The 19,799-nt window shown below is 39.5% G+C and overlaps 2 protein-coding genes across 9 annotated transcripts in view; one reads left to right on the top strand and one right to left on the bottom strand.

The window, feature by feature from the left end:
* The window catches only part of clcn2a (chloride channel, voltage-sensitive 2a), a 78,123-nt gene that overhangs the window by 38,387 nt on the left and 19,937 nt on the right, over nt 1–19,799 (bottom strand). The gene's annotated exons all lie outside the window — the stretch shown is intronic.
* LOC144043168 (zona pellucida sperm-binding protein 4-like) lies at nt 1,495–5,347 on the top strand. The gene is made up of 8 exons (XM_077556451.1): nt 1,495–1,813; nt 2,783–2,970; nt 3,116–3,213; nt 3,514–3,671; nt 3,739–3,931; nt 4,022–4,169; nt 5,017–5,095; nt 5,175–5,347. The coding sequence occupies exons 1-8, from the start codon at nt 1,528–1,530 to the stop codon at nt 5,300–5,302; spliced, it is 1,278 nt and encodes a 425-aa protein (XP_077412577.1). The 5' UTR covers nt 1,495–1,527; the 3' UTR covers nt 5,303–5,347.

Raw genomic sequence — 19,799 nt, forward strand, 5'->3', positions numbered from 1 at the left:
ATATATTAATACATGGGGGGAGGGGTGTGGGCGGTGGGGGGTATTCCTGGTCAGTCATAGCAATTAACAGTAATTGTACTAGAATATTTACTTATTCCTGCCCTAATCACTACCAACTCAAATGTAATCCATAAAGTAAAAAAAGAAAAAGAAAGATTGTAATTACAGTATATTCAAATTTGGCGTTGACCACATACTGTAGGCTAATACTGTAAGTATTTGCAATTGTAGACTATATATTGAACAGGTTAAACATTTACAATAGTTTGTTCCTGAACATTTTACAAGCAGATCGAGAAAAAAAGAAAAGAAAAAAAAACACCACATGAAAATCACTCGGGATAATATGAATCAAAGACGTTTGACAATATGGCGTTTACTGACTGAAAAAGAGGGGGACCTGGGTTTAAAGTCAAAATGAATGCAATTCTCAGTATGTGAGTACCCCACTTGCCAAGTAGTAGGCCCATCATGCAGACCAGGGAGGACCAGCTGGTGGCCCACGGGCCACATGACGGCCCACTGAGTGGCCCCCAGATTAATTAAAAATCAATTAATTCATATTTTTCCTATTTATTTAACAAACCCCGAAAATTCTTCCCCCCAAAAAAGGAAAACGCCGACAAAGCGGGAGGTAAATACAAATCCTTAAAGCCCCTGAAACAAAAAACACAAAATATTTATTAAAAAACTGTGGTGAGGGGGACCCATATGCAAATATGCAAATTCACAGGTTCTGAATTGCAAATATGCATCGACTGTAGCTTAAACTTGTAATATCACCATGAACCACTAGATGGCAAACATGGCTTAGCTGCACTTCCACCAGATTTTTATACTGCCCCTATATACGATAACATGAGTAGGCCTAATAATATATATATATATTTTTTTTGCGAGTTGATTCATGTGAAAACAAAAATGAGTTTTCACAGTGCTGTTCAGCAGTTTTGTGCCATTCTACTTGAATAGTAATTTTAGCGTAGTAGCCCTTATGAAAAAGTGTGGCCCCTTCCAGCATTTAAGTTGCCCATGCATGATCCAGACAATCCAGGAAATTAAAAAAATATATATATACATAAGAAAATCATGTTGTCAAACTCAGTACATATAAGAATTTGAGATATTATTAAACAACCTTAATATAATTGTCGACCATGTGTTGAAAAAGCACTTTTAACACACCCCACACAACAGGAAAATCACTGAGGACAATCATGGACTGGCAGTAGTAAACATGTAAAAAAAAAAAAAAAAACGCAAAAAACGCAACCTCTATCACCTCTAAAAAAAACAAAAACAACAACCCACAAATCCACTTGTTTTGAACCCAGCACTCACAAACTGCCCCCCTCCCAGCCAATAATCTCCACCTGTCAGCGCCAAGCTGATTAACTCCACACCGCTGGCATTCAATTGACTCCTGATGACAAGAGGCGGAACCCGCAGCCAACCCCGCTGCCATCCATCAAGTATAAAGCCTGCGTGTGACTTTTACGATTTGTCCCTGCACTCTCAAGCACCGTCATGGAGCGTTCCAGGAGCCTTTTTGGCGTTTTGTTGGTGATTGTCGGACTTTTGGCTGGTGACGCTGTGGCCCAGAACTGGATGGAGGCTCTGCACATCAACAATAAGCATCTCGCGTCCCTGCCACAGAAGCAGTCAGGGGTCCCTTTCCCTGTGACTCATGTTGACAAATGTCAAGTGGAGCACCATGAGATGATCCAGTGCGGCACCCGCGACATCACCAGAGAGCAATGCGGCGCCATCAACTGCTGCCACAATGGACGCCAGTGCTACTACGGCAAAGCAGGTAACTTTACATTATGTAGGGATGTGTAAAATTTCTAAAATTGGTTTACATGAGACCAGCATTATCAGATGAGTATTTTGAAATGTAGTTCAAGTGGTAAGTGCTACATTCCTTTGTGCTAAATTACTAAACTATTGAAGCTTTCATAATGTTGATACTGCTAAACTCTTATCTAATGTTAAATTGGAACATTTGGTACTCTAAAACAAATAAGACCAGAATGAACAAGCTCTCATAGTAGAATAAATATTGCACAGTAAAGGGAAAGGGTCATTTGTTTTTTTTTTGTTTTGTTTTAAGAAACTTTAAATTTGATCAAGCCATGTAGGTACTTATCTGACTTTCAAAAAAATCGAATACAGCAGACTGGGGTTTATGGTTATAAAAGTTTAAATTTCACTACACTTTATTTATTTTTTTAGACTGTGGCCAGTGCTTCGGCTTAAAGAGCAAATAAAGTTTTATGCGCCTCCGAGTCTAAACAAGGCACTGATTTAACATTACATTTGTAGAATCCACCCATTTTATCCATCTCAAAGGGTGTCCATTTTGCCACTTCCTGTTGACTGAAAATGACCAATCACTGTAACTTTTGTTTGGTCATGTGATCAAAAGCTGTGTTGAGCCACTGATGTCACACTGTCGACAGCAAGATGGCTAAACTGATGGATTTTATTCATATATCACAATAGTGTTTAAATCAGTGGTACCACAGGACATTATTGTAGAGCCACTTTTTGAATTGACTTTGTCTTTAAAATTGGCACTGACATTTTTTTGCATAATAGCGCAAGTCACTTAACCATTCATAAACTGTCAAATGAGGATCAGTTTTATTCAACCATTGCTAATTATGTCACATGGGTTACAAATTGACAGTTTTTACAAGCAAAATTATTTTTAGTGGTGGTAATTAAAAAATGATGCCATGATGCTGTTCGGCTAACACCTTTCCATAAATCTCGTCAGTGACTGTGCAGTGTACAAGAGATGGCCAATTTGTGGTGGTGGTGGCTCGTGACTCCACATTGCCCCCAGTGGACGTGACTTCGGTCAGCCTGATGGAAATGAACGATCCCACTTGCAATGCAGTCGACACTACCGAAACATTCGCCATCTTTCAGTTCCCCATGACCCTGTGTGGCACTACGGTCAAGGTGGGTGGTTGATGTGTTTTTTTAAATTTATTTTTCTTTTCTTTTTTTTTATTAAACTTTGCTTCTAAAACTACTGCTGGTCTAAGGGCACTCAAGGGAGTTTATGACTAATGTTTTTTTTTTTAATTGCTACAATATACGGCAGGAGGAAGACAGTTTTGTGGTATATGAGAACCACATGTCGTCAGCGTATGAAGTGGGAATTGGACCCAGAGGCTCTATCACCAGGGACAGCCATTTTGAGTAAGTTAGTGAAAACGAATATCTGTCATTGAGGTATTAAACATGTCTTGCATTATATACTAGATGGTTAAATTGGAGGCTTAAACGGTCATTTAAAATGACCTAATACCAACATGAGTAAATTACTGTAGTTTACTTGTCACGCAACAGTATTTTCACAGATTAAAAGTACTCCCCTGTGGGCTGAAATCACAGCATGTCTCAAGTGTAATTTATTGCACTGAATTTCTCACTTTTCCATAAAGTAACAGTCATTTAATTTGATAGTGTTTGGAACGTCCTAATGTTTTCGTTCCCCAGGTTGCTGTTCCAGTGTAGATATTCAGGCACAGGTGTGGAAGCGTTGGTCATGGAGGTCAATGCCCTTCCTCCACCTGTGCCAGTAGCTGCCGGGGGACCCCTCAGAGTGGAGCTCCGACTGGGCAATGGCGAGTGTTTCTCCAAGGGTTGCGTTGAAGGTGCGTATCGCAGTGCGGTCTTGCAATGCAGTAGTTGTGTTGTTTCTAAAAGGAAGTCTACTTGCAGAAGAGGTGGCGTATAACTCGTTCTACGCTGCAGCAGACTACCCAGTCACCAAAGTTCTCAAGCAACCGGTGTATGTTGAGGTCCGCATTCTCGACAGGTCTGATCCCAGCATTGTTTTGAATCTGGAGCACTGCTGGGCCACCACCACGCCCAATCTGAACAGTATCCCTCAGTGGGATCTTCTAGTTGATGGGTAAATGCTTCTGCTGATCTGAAAATGATTTACCCCACCACCAAATTTTGCCTTCTAGTTTAATTATTATTTTTTTTTGTGCTGTTGCAGGTGTCCCTACAAAGATGATCGCTACCAGACCATCTTGGTGCCTGTGCAGGAGTCCTCTAGCATACATTACCCGACACACTACAAGCGTTTCATCTTCAGGATGTTCTCCTTTGTCGATCCAAACAACATCAGTCCCCAGAGGGACAGGGTACGTCTCAAAACTTCACTCAAACATCTTTTGAGATGGGGGTATAATGAACCGCTGACGTGCCTTGCTTTTAATAATTGATGCAAGGCAAACTGGTTTTATCTGGTTACCTGACTTGTGAAATTCATCGTGTAAACTTGATAAAAGCTCTAACTTCAGGTTAGTAACCCTTCAGACATTGAATAATTAGGCCTTTGCGCTGATTTTGATCAAGGAATGAAAATTATCTAAATTGGGCCTGATTATGCACAAGAGTGCTATCTGCTTAACTACTTATCCTCTTTCATGTTGCAAAGAGCCCCTATCGGCCTGTTTTGAACACACCACATGAGAATTATTATTTTTTTTAGAAGCTGTTTAATCAGACAAAATTTTAGTGTACACTGAGCAATGTTTATTTTCAGACTTTTTATGTTTATTTTTTAAAGCCTAGGGTGCAGACAGAAACCACACTCCACAGGATAGAATCCATAGAAAACTAATTTGGATTGCAGGGGAGGGGTAATTTGTCAAATCTGGCCTGATCAGTATGCATTTACCCCACTTTGGCCATTAGTTGCCTTGTTTGTGACTGGGTCTAGTCCAAGGGGTGGGCAAACTCAGTCCTTGAGGGCCAGAGTCCTGCAGGTTTTGCTGTATGATCAGCTCATAAGCATGACGATCCTGTTGATTGGAATCTGCTTGTGTTGGTGCAGAGAAACCTCAAACATGCAGGACTGAGGCCCAAGTTTTCCCACCCATGGTCTAGTCATTAAGCAATTTGAAATTGTGAATCATTGAAGAGTTAAATCTGATTTGTTACTTGGCTGTATGCACAATCCAACTGACTAAACTATTGACGTTTCAGGTTTTCATCCACTGTGCTACAACGGTGTGCCATCCCAGCAGCACAAACTCCTGTGACCAACTATGCCATCATAGACACCGTGAGTAACTGCTTGCCACTTTGAAAGACGGCTGCGCTTCATGCTTGACTTCATTCTTTTATATTGTTTCCCTCTCCAGAATATGCCAGTAAACCTGTGACTTCAGCCCGTAAGTCTCAAAGCCAGGATGTGGTCTCAAGCAGGCCGGTGATTCTGACTCCAATGAGAGGCTTCGCTACTGGTGGCCTGAAGAAATGGAACCGATGACCACTAAAGCCAGTCTTGACTTTTAATAAAGGCTTGTTAAAATCACTGTTGTCACAACCTTGACTTGAACTCATTTATGGTCACATTGTGAAATGTGGTAAATAGATTGCTTAAAGTCTTGACACTGCCCTTGACTTGTCATTTGAGTGCTGTTGACTAGAACAAAAGGTTTTTAGTCTTTGACCGCAGGGCATAAAATGACCATATCTATGGCATGTTGGCACAGGATAGCCTAGAATGTCAAAGTACGACAGCAGGCTTCAAATGGCTACTAGAGCTGTTGCACAAGATATCAATTTCCAGTTTGACATCTCCCAGTCATAAAAAATGTCCATTTGCATTAATGTTGGCTATCAATTTAAAGATGCGCATCCCCCGGTCTCCCTGTGAGCTTTCTAGTTTTCTCAATGCTGCAACTAGTGCATCATTCTCCTGCACTGCTCTGCACGCCTCTTTCCTCGCTCCTCCACCCCCTCTTTTCATTGAAATGGGCATCACGACTCTTCCAGACTTGCCTGTTCTGCTCTTATGAACAGAGGGTGGAGGGTTGCAGATGAAAAAGCAGTGCAGCTCTATGTGGGTTCACTCTTGACAGAAAGGCAAAGAGCACTGTGATGGTTTCCCTGTACATTGGCCTAAAATCAAACCTTGCTGGAAGATGTTTTGGAGCTACAGAAGATGGCTTCGGCCTGAATATCAGATTTGGACACTTAGTCAGCAAAAGCCACATTGGATGTTGAGTGATTCAACCATCTCCCTGTTCTGCTTGGATGCTGACAATCAGGCCAAATTTAGGCATTTTCCCACCCTTCCAATTAGATGTTACTAGATCAGTACAGAGTGGGACTCAATATCAAATCCTTTTATAATCAATGTCATCAATTGGACAGAATTGCTGTATACACTTAGTTTCACTTTTTTCCATTCCCATCTTTACATATCTCCAACCACCATATACAGTACATCCCAACTAGTGTTGCTAGGCTAACAGTAGGTTCTGACTTGCGATGGCAGATTATAAACCGGGTGTTAAACTCCTCTTACCTGGACACGTCTACTGTTTACACCCTGTTTGGAGCACCTGGAGGTGTTCTACATGTTTCATTTCAATCATTTGTAAAAGGACAAAAAAAAAAAAATTCGATGTGAGAATGAAAAGGAGCAGAAAAAAGTTGTCTTATTTTCTCTGCCCTGTTTCTCCCCAGTTATAAAAAAAAAAAAAGTAATTTAAAAACACATTTATGAAAATGCTCAATTTTCATTGTTTTTCACTAGCATTTGATATTGACGTTTTGCACAGGATACTACAGTACAATGTTGCCTGTGACGTAATCCCCGAGAGCCTGCCTAGTGGATGGCTGTGCTGTGCTCAGGAATAGAGGGAGCAGCATTGCTTCTCACAAAATGGCAATGCGCACATGCCGCTTTATAGATGAAGTGCAGGAAAAAAATACAAATCCCCGCTTACCTTCCTGATTGCCACAAATGAGAGGTGGCGTGCCCCATGCGCAATGTTGGCATTTATGTTTCAGGGTTCTAATAAAGCTGCCGGAGATTTCAAAGCTCAGGAGGACAAAGAAAAACACAGAGATGTGCGAGGTGAATGCTAATCTGCAAAGTTGACTGTGTTAAAGAAGGATGAATAAAACAAGGATGAGAGAGAAAAACTAAACAGCATTTTTTTGTTTGTTAAATTAGCATCCTTGTGATGCTACTAATTTATTTATTGTATTACACTCAAATGAATAGTAAGATATATTATATTTTTCAAAACTTGAAAATAGCTTCTTTTTTTATCCATACAAAGGAGGCATCTTTGAGTAAACTTCAAGTAGAATTTAAGTATCCTGAGGCAGGGCCTTTGTGTCTTTTTTTGTTTTGGAAATCAATAATATGGTCAACACTAAACCAGTGGTATCCAAACTACGGACCGGGGCCATTTGCGGCCCACCATTTTCAGCGACCCGCGGCATATATTAAAAATATCGTTTGACATGGCCCGCAAGGCTGGTTGAAAAAAGAAGAAAAGTATAATAAAAAAATAGGTGCCACAATAATACTGTAAATTGTTTTATATAGTGTAGAGCATTTTCACATCGATTGCAGATCAATAAAACATGACAAGGAAAATGTTGTCACTCTAAGCACAATCGATTAGTGAGATTGTATGTTTGTGTGTTATGTTCATCAGGACAGGGTTAACAAGAAATTGCAATGATGAGAGATGATGAGATGTGATTAACGAGAGAAGTTGTCCTTGAGCCAAAATGATCAAGAAAGATTTAATTGGGGTCTGTCTGGCTGGTTAATGGCGGCTGTGTATTTTATTAGCTGTTTCACTGCTCTTTGTTTTATAGTGTCTCTGACTTTTTATAGTGTCCTGCCTTCACTGTTATAAGTTCTTGTTTTCTGCCGCTTCGCATTCTGTACTTGTCTTGTAAAAGCTTTTATGGGATATTGAGAAGACCTTCAATCATTCGGTTAGTTTCTATTGCTTAGCCTGCTTAGAGTTGCAGGCAGAGACATTTAAACACATCTTGAGAAAAAGTAAGAGCAACACAAAATATTATAAAAATAATGTAACCGTGTACTGATCCCTATATATGTTTAAAGTAAAAAAAAGAAATCCCCCCAAACTAACAAACTTATCTCAACACATGCAACAATAATCATGCCCAAAGATTCAGTAAATCAGGCCCCCCCCCCAACCTCCCGCAATCAGCCCCTTTTCTTTTTTTTTTCCGGGGGGGTCCACTCTGTGTTCAAACCTGTACCCGCCAGTTGGGAGCGCAGAGCACTAGCAGTGAGCTAAAATTCTGGGCTGTCCACACAGATCAGCACCTCATTTGAGTGCTTAACTGGATGATGTTTTTCTTTTTATGTCATATGATCTACCAATGCGACCTCTGTGATCAACTTGTAAATCGTGATCGACGTGTTGAGCCCCCTTGTCATAAATTATAAAATGAACCTACAGTTGTCACTTTCTGTATGCGTAAAAAGCAGGATTCCAGTGGATGGCATTCAATAATTTTCAAGTCTCTAAATGTCAAATGTCCGACAGTAGCTCCTCGCCCATCAAAACCTTGAATGCAACTAGCCGATGTTGGATTTGTGATGCACGTCAATGACATGACGTCATCTTTAGCAGACGACATCGTCTAATTTTCCCGGAGCATTTGTGAGCATGGGGAGAAAAAGAAAGGCGTAGCCAGCTTCTCGAATTTCAGTGGGCGTGTCAAACCTTTACCAGAGGTGATGCCACTAACCCGAGGGGGCTGGGTCGAGTGCACTTCCGTGTTTTTTTGACGTCACTAAGTCACGGAAGTTTAATCTGCCTGTTTGAAGCACACATTTTAGAAAGGAGGAGAAAGCTAAAGAAGTCGCGGACGAGCTTTTTACATTCCTGGTTGGATTGTAGACAGGCCGGGGATGCATATTATTGATAGAAAACCCCACTAAAGTGTATTTTCATACTATGGGACCTTTAAGGCTGTGTAACTTGAAATACATACCGTTCCATTCCTTCAAATTAAACCTGTCTCAAATTAAATAAGTGTGTCAATAGCAGAATTACTTAATTGTAAAATTCCACATAATATAAATGAGAGTTCGACCAAAATAACGGTACCACGCCACATAACTGTACTGTAATAACTGTACAAAAATAAATAAATCCATGAAATAACGGGACCACGAGTCTGGAACCTGCGATGGAGAGGAGGTTTACTGTGCTGAATAATGAATAACTTCTGATTCATTTTTTTCTTAACCACAACATGAACATCCAGGGTTCGCTCGCTATAACACGGTTCATTTTTCGCGGCCTTGCTGTATCGTGGATTTTTTGGGTGCAATTTTGCATGCATTTTTTTTACAGTCGTGTACCTATTTTTTTTTTTATTTATGAAGGTTTGAACATTGAGAATGTGAGAAAATGTTAATGCCTCGATTAGAAAAGTGTATAAACTGTGTGGTGAGGGGTTTTAGATCCTTGAAACATTTATAATAAATGTAAAACATAACGCTAACTACTTTGCAGATTTCATTAATTGCGGGTATTTTTGGGAAGTTAACCCTAGCGGGAAAAAGAGGGAACACAGTATACAAAAATATAAAATAGGAATGTCCAACCCTATTATAGGGATAATTTCACTCTCAGCACACTTCAGACCACAGGATAATCTTCTGAAATAATCCTATCAAACGAAATAATTTGGCGATTGTTATCCTTGGCTGGGAAGGAACAAAATCAGGTTGATTTTTGTGCCTTCCGGTTCATTGAAGACTCTACAATGTAGAGTCTACATTGTCCATAGATTGCTTTCTCCGTGCCCTGCAATTGAGACCAGCGACTTGATCCGTTGTGATGATGACTCAGTCACGGCAGACAGCTTGCACTCACATATTTAGGCCCATAAAGTGTTTAATTGGGGCATGTTAGTGGTTCTCTATTGGCCTCCCTGGTGCGAGAGACATGGGGGGGGGGGGGCAGTACCTGGCCATCTGGCTAGCGGCGCCCTTACAAGAGCAGCAGGTGTGTTACCAGAGCTGCCATCTCTAACTGGTTCACCTCCCACGAGAGCAACTTCAGAAGCAGAATTAGTCAGTTTAACTCCCACACTGAACCCTGGACACCAGTTCAGCTCCCGCGCCTCCCATCTGTTTGCTGTTGGATGCTTTATGACTGCATTGAAGGGAGACAGTAGTATTTTTTTTCAGAGGGGTGCATTGGGCAAAGGGATTATTGTCGCAGTGTGAACTGTGTCAAAGTCAACAAGAGAAAAATACAAAATAGATATTCACAAAAGATCTAATCATTCCAGTCGTTCACTTTATTAGCCGTTTCATTGCTCAGTATTTTATAGTGTTGTTTACTTTTTATAGTGCCCTGCCTACATTGTTATTAGGTTTTATTTCCCACTGCTTTGCATTCTGAAGCCTTCTTGTGAAGCAGTTTTGTGATAATTGAGAAGAGATGCAATCATTTATTTATTCTCTACTGTTTCTGTCGATTGTGAGACGCTGGAGCTGAATCCCAGGTGACTTTGATTGGAAAGCGGGAAAAATGCTCAAATCCACCTTGATTAGCAGTACAATATTAAGCACAATCACACACAAGAAACTGACAAAACATACACCATCAAAACAACTCCAATACACTAATAGTTTTTAACTCATTTACGGTCAGCTTTTTACTGAACTGGATTCAAGACCCACAGAATGTTATGTTCTGTGAAAATTTAAGCACTGGACCTATACCAAAAGAATAGAAAAAAATTGTTTCTAGCGTTTTATGTTCTTAGCGATAGGCAGCAGAACATTGGTTGGTTTCACCAAAACACCAATTTCTGACCAAAAAGCTGAGAAAATGAGCTATTTGTGGGAGAAAAAAAATGCCAAGCAGAATAGTGACTTTGATACCAATATATTTTGCTTTTGTGACATTTCAAATCATGAAACAAACGCAAGACTGAGAAATGGCTTTGATGACTTTATTTACATTTATGAAAGTAAGAAAGAAACTGTAAGTGACACTGAATCACTGCATAGCTGGAGTGTGACTTTTTTACATGGCATGGCATTCACACCATGAACTGCGTCATCTTTTCTCACAGTCGCGACACACACTTTGTTTATACTATACAAATATAACCTCTATCCAAGTCTGATGTGCTAAGCTTCCCTGGGTGAGCATCACTTTTGGCAAATAATTCATCCAAAAAAGCTTCAGATTTACTGTCAAACTCAGTGTTTTAACTGGGCCGGAACGCACCAGTACAGAGCTCCGGCACTTCTAAAAATATCCCTTGGGGGGTCCAGGCACTTTTCAACGTGCAAAGAAGGTACTGTCAGCGTTCTCGTAAAACCCGCTCCGCTGCACTGCTCATCACATCACCGAGCGCACGCTTATTACGTCATCTTGCCGAGACTCCAATACGCACACAGCTGTGCTTTACGAGAGAAACGTGCGTGCGTCATTCAAGCCGCTTGCTGTAAACGTGATGCTAGCTGTACGACTCTCTCATAAGGTATTTTTCTGAGTACTACTCAAAGACTGGTCTGTATCATGTATCATCAATTAGTTATATCATTACTTGCTTAAAAAAGTTAGCAATTGAATTACTTCATAATAAAAGTACCTCATTACCAGGCAAAGTAACTATTTTCACTACTACTTTAAAAAAAAAAATACATCAAACAATTTGGATTTTTATTTAGTTTTTATATTATTATTATTATTATATTTGTTTACAAGGAATTAAAATTATGTCCAGGCTATACAGGGTGTTTTCATTTATTTTTGTGAGTATTTATGTCACACAAATGCCTCACTCCATAATATGACATATAATATTATTAATAATAATTCATTAAATTTGGAGTGGTGATGTATGTTCTACTACTGCTAGTTACTACTATATAATAATAATAATAATAATAATAATAATAATAATAATACAAATAAAATAAAATAAATACTAGATATATGGTGATTTGTGGCACATATGTCATCTATAGGTCATTTGTAGACAGTCCTAGCCAGTCCCTCCAGGATTTTGCGGGCATTTTTTGATTGTTGCTGGCTAAAGTAATCAATAATAGATCAAATAAATTGCCAATGATATTAAAATATACGACGCTTAATGCTATCATAGCCAAAATCATTGCCATAACTGCAACTACTACTCCTCAAATTCATCAGCTTCCACTTGATCTCTCTGAAAAACATACTTTTGTACACTTTCAATATGGCGATATATCTTCAGCTTAAAATTCTACACATTTAAAGGCTTAAAGACTTTAATGATTGGTTTACGTCAGAAAACTGCCCAACTCTAGGCTTAACGTGCATCATTTGCATACAAATGTCACTCCATCGACTCCATGAGTGTGAGCATATTTCTTTCAACATTTTTCACGTGTTTAGCACTCGTGAAATAAGAGAAATACAATTGTTGGCGCTATTAATTATACTAGGCGTGCGTGTTGCTATGACTTACCGGTATCTTTATCGCTGTTCTGGTGCTTGTGGAGGCGCAATATGGTTCTTGGTGGAGCAGAATGATCAACAAATCGCTCCTCAGGGCGGCTGTTTTTCGGCAAATCTCTACTGTTATTTTTGATTGATGTCACTCTTGTCAAAGTTGTCAAAAAAGTTCTAGGCGAGGACGTGGACTCTTTGATAAAATGCTCAAATATGCTAAGCCTTAAGGTACAGAAGGAAGAAGGACGACACGTCCGTCACGTCGTTACACGCTGCCTGCGGCACCTCCAAAGTAAAAGTCACTCTACATTTCAGCTGTCAAGACACTTTTATTGTGACGAGGTCCGACAACAACAGTGCCTCTAACTATGCGCAAATTACATTTGTGGAGCCAGTCACCGCACAACGTCTTGTAAGCTTATTGCGAGCCTTGAAACTAATAAATAAATTGTAACGCAACGCATTTCTCATACAATAACGATAACGGCGTTACAAATATAGGGAGAATAATTAGTTAGATTTGTCTGTTTATGAAAAAAAAAACAGTTACCGAACGCTGTTAGTTTAAACACCGTTATTCCCAACACTTGTCAGAACCATCAACAATCAAATGAACGCAAAGCCCATCAAGAAAAAAAATTGCTGCAAAATGTTAATCTAACTTCTGCAAGTCACAGTTCACGTTACAGAGGTAATACACTCTGAATTGATGATGCAAACAGTGAAGTTATGAAGCTCTCTTATCCCATACAGGGATCCTGGCGTAAAACACTCACTAAAAAGTAGTGTTGCAACGGACCACAAAAGTCACGGTTTGGATTGGATCATGGAGTTGAGCCATGGATTGGGTCATTTTTCGGATCAACCAGAAACATTCCAATTTTATACATAGTCCATGTTTAAAATAACAAGGTACTAATGGATTAAAGTTGTGTTCCTATAATCTAAACGACTATGATTGACATTGGGAGTTGAATGTTTTTGTTTTTTAATGGACAAAAGTGTTTTTATAAAATAAATGACAAAGTGCTATTTATTTTATTTATTTTTAAATATAAATAATGAAAAGACCTCAAAGTGTAATTTAAGGCACATTCCCATCCTTTAAACATAGAGAGTGAATTACAAAGTAGCCTTGGTCCAGAATATTGAAAAATAATTCAAGTCAGCCAGTTACCAGCTGTCAAACTAATTTACAGCTACCAACCAGGCACCCGTAGTTGATGCTAACAACTAGCCGCATGCTACCCAGTAGCCACTTACGTCGGAGACTTCTGCCTCATCAATTAATTAGCGGTTTCTTAGCGTCCGAAATTAGCGATTGAATATGAGTTTGGGATAGCGTTGTGTTGATGTTGGTCGCAACTTGAATGTCAATCAAAACTACAAACTAAAAGTGAAGTCAAGCCAGCCATCATGCCACGATGTGGGCCACGTTTAAAGTACGCAAATGTCCACTAAGGCTATTTGCATTGCCATCAATGTAAACAAATTTTATTTTGAAGTTAGCCTGAGCGTAAAAGCGGCATGTTACGTTGAGTATGTTTCAGCTTTCTTGACATGTTTGAATGGTGTCCACTGTGAATGCACACAAAGCTTAGTCTGTCGGTCCGCTAGCTCAATGCTAACAAGCATTGAGCATCTATATGGAGTGCTATTTTGCCGCATTAAATACTACCGGTACTTCACGAATATATTCGTCATGACAGCTCATGGATAGAAATGTCCAGGGCAGTGAATGAGTTCAAAACAAAACCACTCAATAACTTCACACCACAGGATAATCATTCAGAATAATGTTTCATAGCATGCAAAAATCAGGCCATGGCAGAATTGCCCTGATTGTATGAGTGTCCCTGGCTTAACATTATGCTGTTTTGCACTCCTTCCCTACCTTGTTGGTTTTAACTGTGAGTATGAAACGTATCCCTCTCGTGAAAGAACTTTCCCAACAACAATGACAAGTTTCCCCCCGTGAAACAGCCTCCCCGCTCAAGTGGTGCATGCCTCTCTCGGACACATTTTCAAGCCTGGCCATGTGCGGGCATCACACAACAGATGAGATTAAACTTGTTCATTATTCAGTAAATCCCAAGGCGCTGCAGAGTAATGAATTCGCTGTGAGGAGATGGAGGCGGCGTAAAGGACAAATATTTGACATTCTAATGACCAAAGCATTGTGTGTGCTTGCAGGACTGCTCATAAAAAATGTTGATGATACATGAGGACAAAAACATAATTGCAAAGACTAAAATTGAATCAAGATTTAATGTCTCAAAGCAAGGTGGGATACTGTATGTTTTTATTTGACTGCTAAAATTTTTCCTCTTATCAGGCAGTTTTTGTAGTAGAGCATTTTTTCCCACTGAAAAAAAATGCACACAAAAAAGTATAAATAAACTAATCTGAAAACACCTTGTGAATATTTGACAGATATAAGCATCTAATCACATTTATTTTTCATCAGTATTACATGCGAATAGTGATGTTTGATACCACTTATCTTCAGACCGATACGATACTCAACTCTTGCGTAGTCACTGATACCGATATCACTACTACATACATTTTAAAGAAAGACTTATATATTCGAATATAGTATTTTTCCGACAAAATAATTCAAATTAATGGCAATTTTCTATTCCTCTAATTTCTAGTTCCTGATTGTAAAACAGCCACAAGAGGGCGACGATACTGGTATTGGCCTCCGTCATGAGTACCGATACCTTAAAATAAGGCTGGTATGAGCACCGATACCAATACCAGTTATCGGTAGGTATCGGTACTCGCCCATACCTACATGTGAATAATATCAAATATGACTGATTGCAACATACGTTACAAAATTTGTGATTTCCATCTCATATAAGAAATAGGGATATTTTTTCATTACATTTTCACAATGTTATCAAAGTGTGATTCTCAACCATTTTTAAAGGACTAATGCTGCAAAACAACACAATCTAACCAAGATTAAACATCTCAAATCAGGGCAAAATATGGTTATGAGTTTGATTTAAAATAAGAACTAGAGTGGGCCCCGCAGATTCACCGTTCGGCACTACATATTTGCGACTTACTCCTTTTTTCAAATGTTTTTTTGTTTTTTATATATATATTTTGGTAGTCATTTGATAAAGGCTTAGTCATTCATAGAACATATTAAACGTATCTAGTCAGGGCATCACTGTATTCCTCATGTCAAGGCATTACTTTTATCTTGTTCATTTGAGTCCTTTTTTGTCGTGCTATTATTACAACAACAGACGTTCCATATGATAGCGGCGTGACTGTGATGGAAACAAGATTAATTAGGCCCTAAACTCTCCTGGGATGAGTAAGAAAATTCAATCAGTGCAAGAGAAGCAAATCGGACTCATCTCACCATCAACATTTGCATCATTACAGCTCTGAATAGTTACCAGTGACTCACAGCTCCTAAGGGGGGTTAAAGACAGAAGGACCTCGCTGCTGTTGAACAGACCAAATGCGACAGCAATGCGACGCCGAGAGAGCGAAAAGGAGACGCGCCGACATGCAATCTTGTTAGCACGATGGCTGAAGAATGGAGGAGGGGGCTGGAGAGTGACGCGGGGGCTGAGGGATCAGTCTGGGAGAACGATAGCCTGTCAGAAAAAAACTGGAAGGGTCAGGGCTGCTTGTTGCTCGCAACCTGCCAATGTGACATTGGCAACGGGTTTCAAAGGGCAATTACGTGTAGTCAAACACACGTGGCATTCTAACAAGAAAGGCAAAACAACAATCACCGTACAAGTTATCAAGCACCTCAATCAAATGAGATGCAACAAAAAGTTTGCTGTTACAAACAAACAAACAAAAAAAATCACTTTTTAACACCCTACACCACAGAATAATCATTCAATAATTGATCAGAAGTGGTGAGGGGGAAAAAAATCTTAAATTCCGCTTGATATCTGTAGTTGTGTACCAGGCTCAACATTTCCACATGATAATCATTCAGAATATATATATATATATATTTAGCAAAACATGATAATCGGGACAATTTTCATATTCTCCTCGATTATCTCTAAGCGTGAACCCATCTTAAAATTGATCATTATTGGCCTGCACCTTTTTCCAAGCAGACTGGGGAGGGGCTAAAAAATCAATTTTACCACACCCCACATCAAAACATAATCTCTCAGGATAATCTTTTAGAGACATCAAATAATCAAGCATTTGCTGAATTTTCTCAACTGTAAAGTTGATCGTTCCGTTTCACACCACAATCTCAGAATCCGCTGAGAAACAGGCCTATGCTCACTTTGTTTAAAAATTCAAATTCGTCCTAATTATCTGTAAGTCTGTACCCCATTTAATATTTATGATTATCAGCCTGGATCATTTTCCGAGCAGATCGGAGAGGGATAATCTTTAGCAGACATCCGATAATCAAGCCTTCAGCCCCCAACATTTCCCTAACAGATCGGGGAGAAAACATCACACTTATCACACCCCGGCCACACCACAGGATTATCAATCAGACTAATCTTTCAAAGACATCCGATAATTGGGCCTTTGCTGAATCTGATTGGGGTAAAAAAATAATCAAATTCAATCAATGTGTGTGTATTCTTCTTTTCCTTTCGGCTTTTCCCTTCAAGGGTCGCCGCAGCGAATCAGTTGCCTCCATCTAAGCCTGTCCTCTGCATCCTCTGCTCTCACACCAACTACCTTCATGTCTTCTTTAACACCTCCTCTTTGGTCTTCCTCTAGACCTTCTCAAAGTCCATGGAGATTCCTGTCTCACCTCGTCTATCACCCTGTCCATTACCATAGAGAACAAGAAGGGGCTTAGAGCTGATCCCTGATGTAGTCCTACTTCCACTTTGAACTCCTCCATCACACCTACAGCACACCTCACCACTGTCTTACAGTCCTCACGCATGTCCTACACCGCTTGAACATACTTCTCTGCCACTCCAGTCTTCCTCATACAAAACCACAGTTACTCTCTGGGCACCCTGTCAGAAGCTTTCTCCAGATCTACAAAGTGTATATATGTGTGTATGTACCCGCCTTAACGTCCATTAAGTGGATCACGGAGAGAATAAAATCACTCCTAAAGACCCAGTGTGTAGTACTTAGCGCCATATAGTGGTCAAGGAATAGCATTAAAAGCACACAGGAGCATGCACACTACGGTGGCTCAGAGAGTCCACATTTCACAAACCTACCACCAATTCTTATTTTGTGTGATCCATTGGGTCCGACACTCCATGCAAGCACCACCCGGGTTAACTATATTTGCGAAGTTGTCCTTTGGGCATCTGTAGCAGTAAGATGGCTGCGAAACATGGCAGCTCTAGTAAGGTGAGACGACAGCCGTGTAATATAGTTAGTGAGTACTAGATCTACAATTATATTTATAAATAAAGATATGTTTATGCGATACAACATTTTTTTTTTTGCAAACTAGTTGTCTTTTAAAATGAATGAATTTTTAGTTTACCACTAGATGGCTCTAGAGATCACTGACTGTCCCTTTAAGACACCCACACTACAGTACAGTATAACTGCTCAGAATTAGGGCTGCAGATACCAATCATTTTTTAGAACTGTTTTCTACTGATTGTCTCATCAATTATTGATGTGGGGTTTGTTAATAGCAATTTTCCTTCCCCAATCAGCTCAGAAAATAAAAAATGGCAAACCTGATTTATAATCACAAATTCTTATGTAAACAGCGAGTTTGACCCATCCACCGATTTCATGATTGTGACGTTAAACAGAATGATAGTCGATTAAATGGGGTACACATATACCAATTGTCGTTTGTCACGTAAAACAGAACAATAGTCGCTCACACGGGGTTCAGATGTACCGATTATCCATTGTGACGTTGAACAGAACGATTAAACGGGGTACACACTAGGGGTGGGACATTACGGATAACTCACGATTTGATACTGTGACGATATGTGGCCCACGATAACGATGATATCACGATGCACGATATCTACGGTATTCGATATATTGTCAGAAGTTTTCTCAGCGATATATCGTGCTATTCAGTATGTGAGTGACAGTGAAAACTTGCCGACTGTTCTTCTTTGCAAATAGTGTCTAGAAACTCGTTCACTCCATGTGCCACTGCTTCTGCCTACTTTACCGCCATTTAAGGGATTAGCGCCCCCACAAACAGGACAGGAGAAATAAAGTACTGACGGTGACAGCAAAGAATCACAAAAGTCACGGTTCGGATCAGTTCACAGATTTGAGTTGCAGATCGAATCATTTTTGGATCAGAAAACAAAGCAAAACAAGATAAATTTATTTATTAAAAGAAAAAAGAAAAAAAGCCAATTAAATAAAAAACAAAACAATAAACTCAAAATGTCTAATATGGTCGTTTAGGATCTAGGTACACAACTTTAAGGGCAATAGGAGGCAGATATATTCTTATTTTATACCTAGTACCTGTATAAAATAACAAGGTATGAATGGATTGAAGCTATTTTTCTAAAATCTAAACCCCAATATTTGAAATTTTGAGTTAAATGTTTTTATTTATTGGCAAAGGTGTTTTATAAAATAAATGAAGACAACGTCCTATTTTCTTCTTCTCTTTTTTTTAACAATGAAAAAGACAAAGTGCAATTTAAGGCACATTCCCTTCCTTTAAACGTGTAGAGTGAATTACAAAGTAGCCTAGGTCAAGGATATTGAAAAAGAAGCAAAGGAAGCAAGTCAGGTCACTCATTACTGTTGCTAGCCATTTTTTGCGTATTGCGCTTCAGGGCCACCGTACCAGCCAGGCATTCATGCTAACACTAGCTGCTAGCCACTAACGTTGGAGACTTGCGCCGTATCATACAATGACGGTGTGATTAAATAGCGGTTTCTTAGCGAAAACAACAACAAGTTTTTAAATATACTTTTGAGATGGCATCGTGATAATGTTGGTAAAAAATATGTAATTTCAATAAAAACGTTGACATATAAGATGTTGAAAAGGGAAGTCAAGCTGGCGGTCACGTCGCCGCGCAGGCTGACTTCAAAGTAAAAGCTCACCAAGGCTGTTACATTGGTCAATGTATTATTTCAGCTTTATTTTTTTAAGTTATCCTTAGCGTAGGCGGTGTGTTACAGTGAGTACGTTTCTAGCTTTATTGGCATGTCTGAATGACGGGGTAAATCCATTATCTGCGTCGCGTTGGTGTGCTGTCATAAAATATCGATACTGCCGTCAGTGTATCAATATATTTATTGCAACAGAGAGCGCAACAATATTGCAATATTGATTTTTTCCCAACACACATACTGATAAATGGGATGAATTAGAAGTCAGCACAGGCCCGATCATCAAGTATCTCATGTTTCATCCTGAGTGATTATCATGTGGTGTGGTGTGTTAAGGTGAAATTTCCCCCTCTCTGATATGGTTGGGGCGTCAATGGTGAATGTTAAACTCAAACACCAGAGCTTCCATTATTTACAATTTCATGGTAATTTTCCAGTGTAAGTTTCCAAATCTATTTTAGG

Source organism: Vanacampus margaritifer, chromosome 2 (genome assembly GCF_051991255.1).
Source record: "Vanacampus margaritifer isolate UIUO_Vmar chromosome 2, RoL_Vmar_1.0, whole genome shotgun sequence".
Taxonomy (NCBI): domain Eukaryota; kingdom Metazoa; phylum Chordata; class Actinopteri; order Syngnathiformes; family Syngnathidae; genus Vanacampus; species Vanacampus margaritifer.

Coding starts and splice junctions, on each gene's coding strand:
- LOC144043168 (XM_077556451.1), top strand. CDS start 1,528: ATGGAGCGTTCCAGGAGCCTTTTTGGCGTTTTGTTGGTGATTGTCGGA. Junction 1,814..2,782: donor GTGCTACTACGGCAAAGCAG/GTAACTTTACAT, acceptor AAATCTCGTCAG/TGACTGTGCAGTGTACAAGA. Junction 3,214..3,513: donor ACCAGGGACAGCCATTTTGA/GTAAGTTAGTGA, acceptor TTCGTTCCCCAG/GTTGCTGTTCCAGTGTAGAT.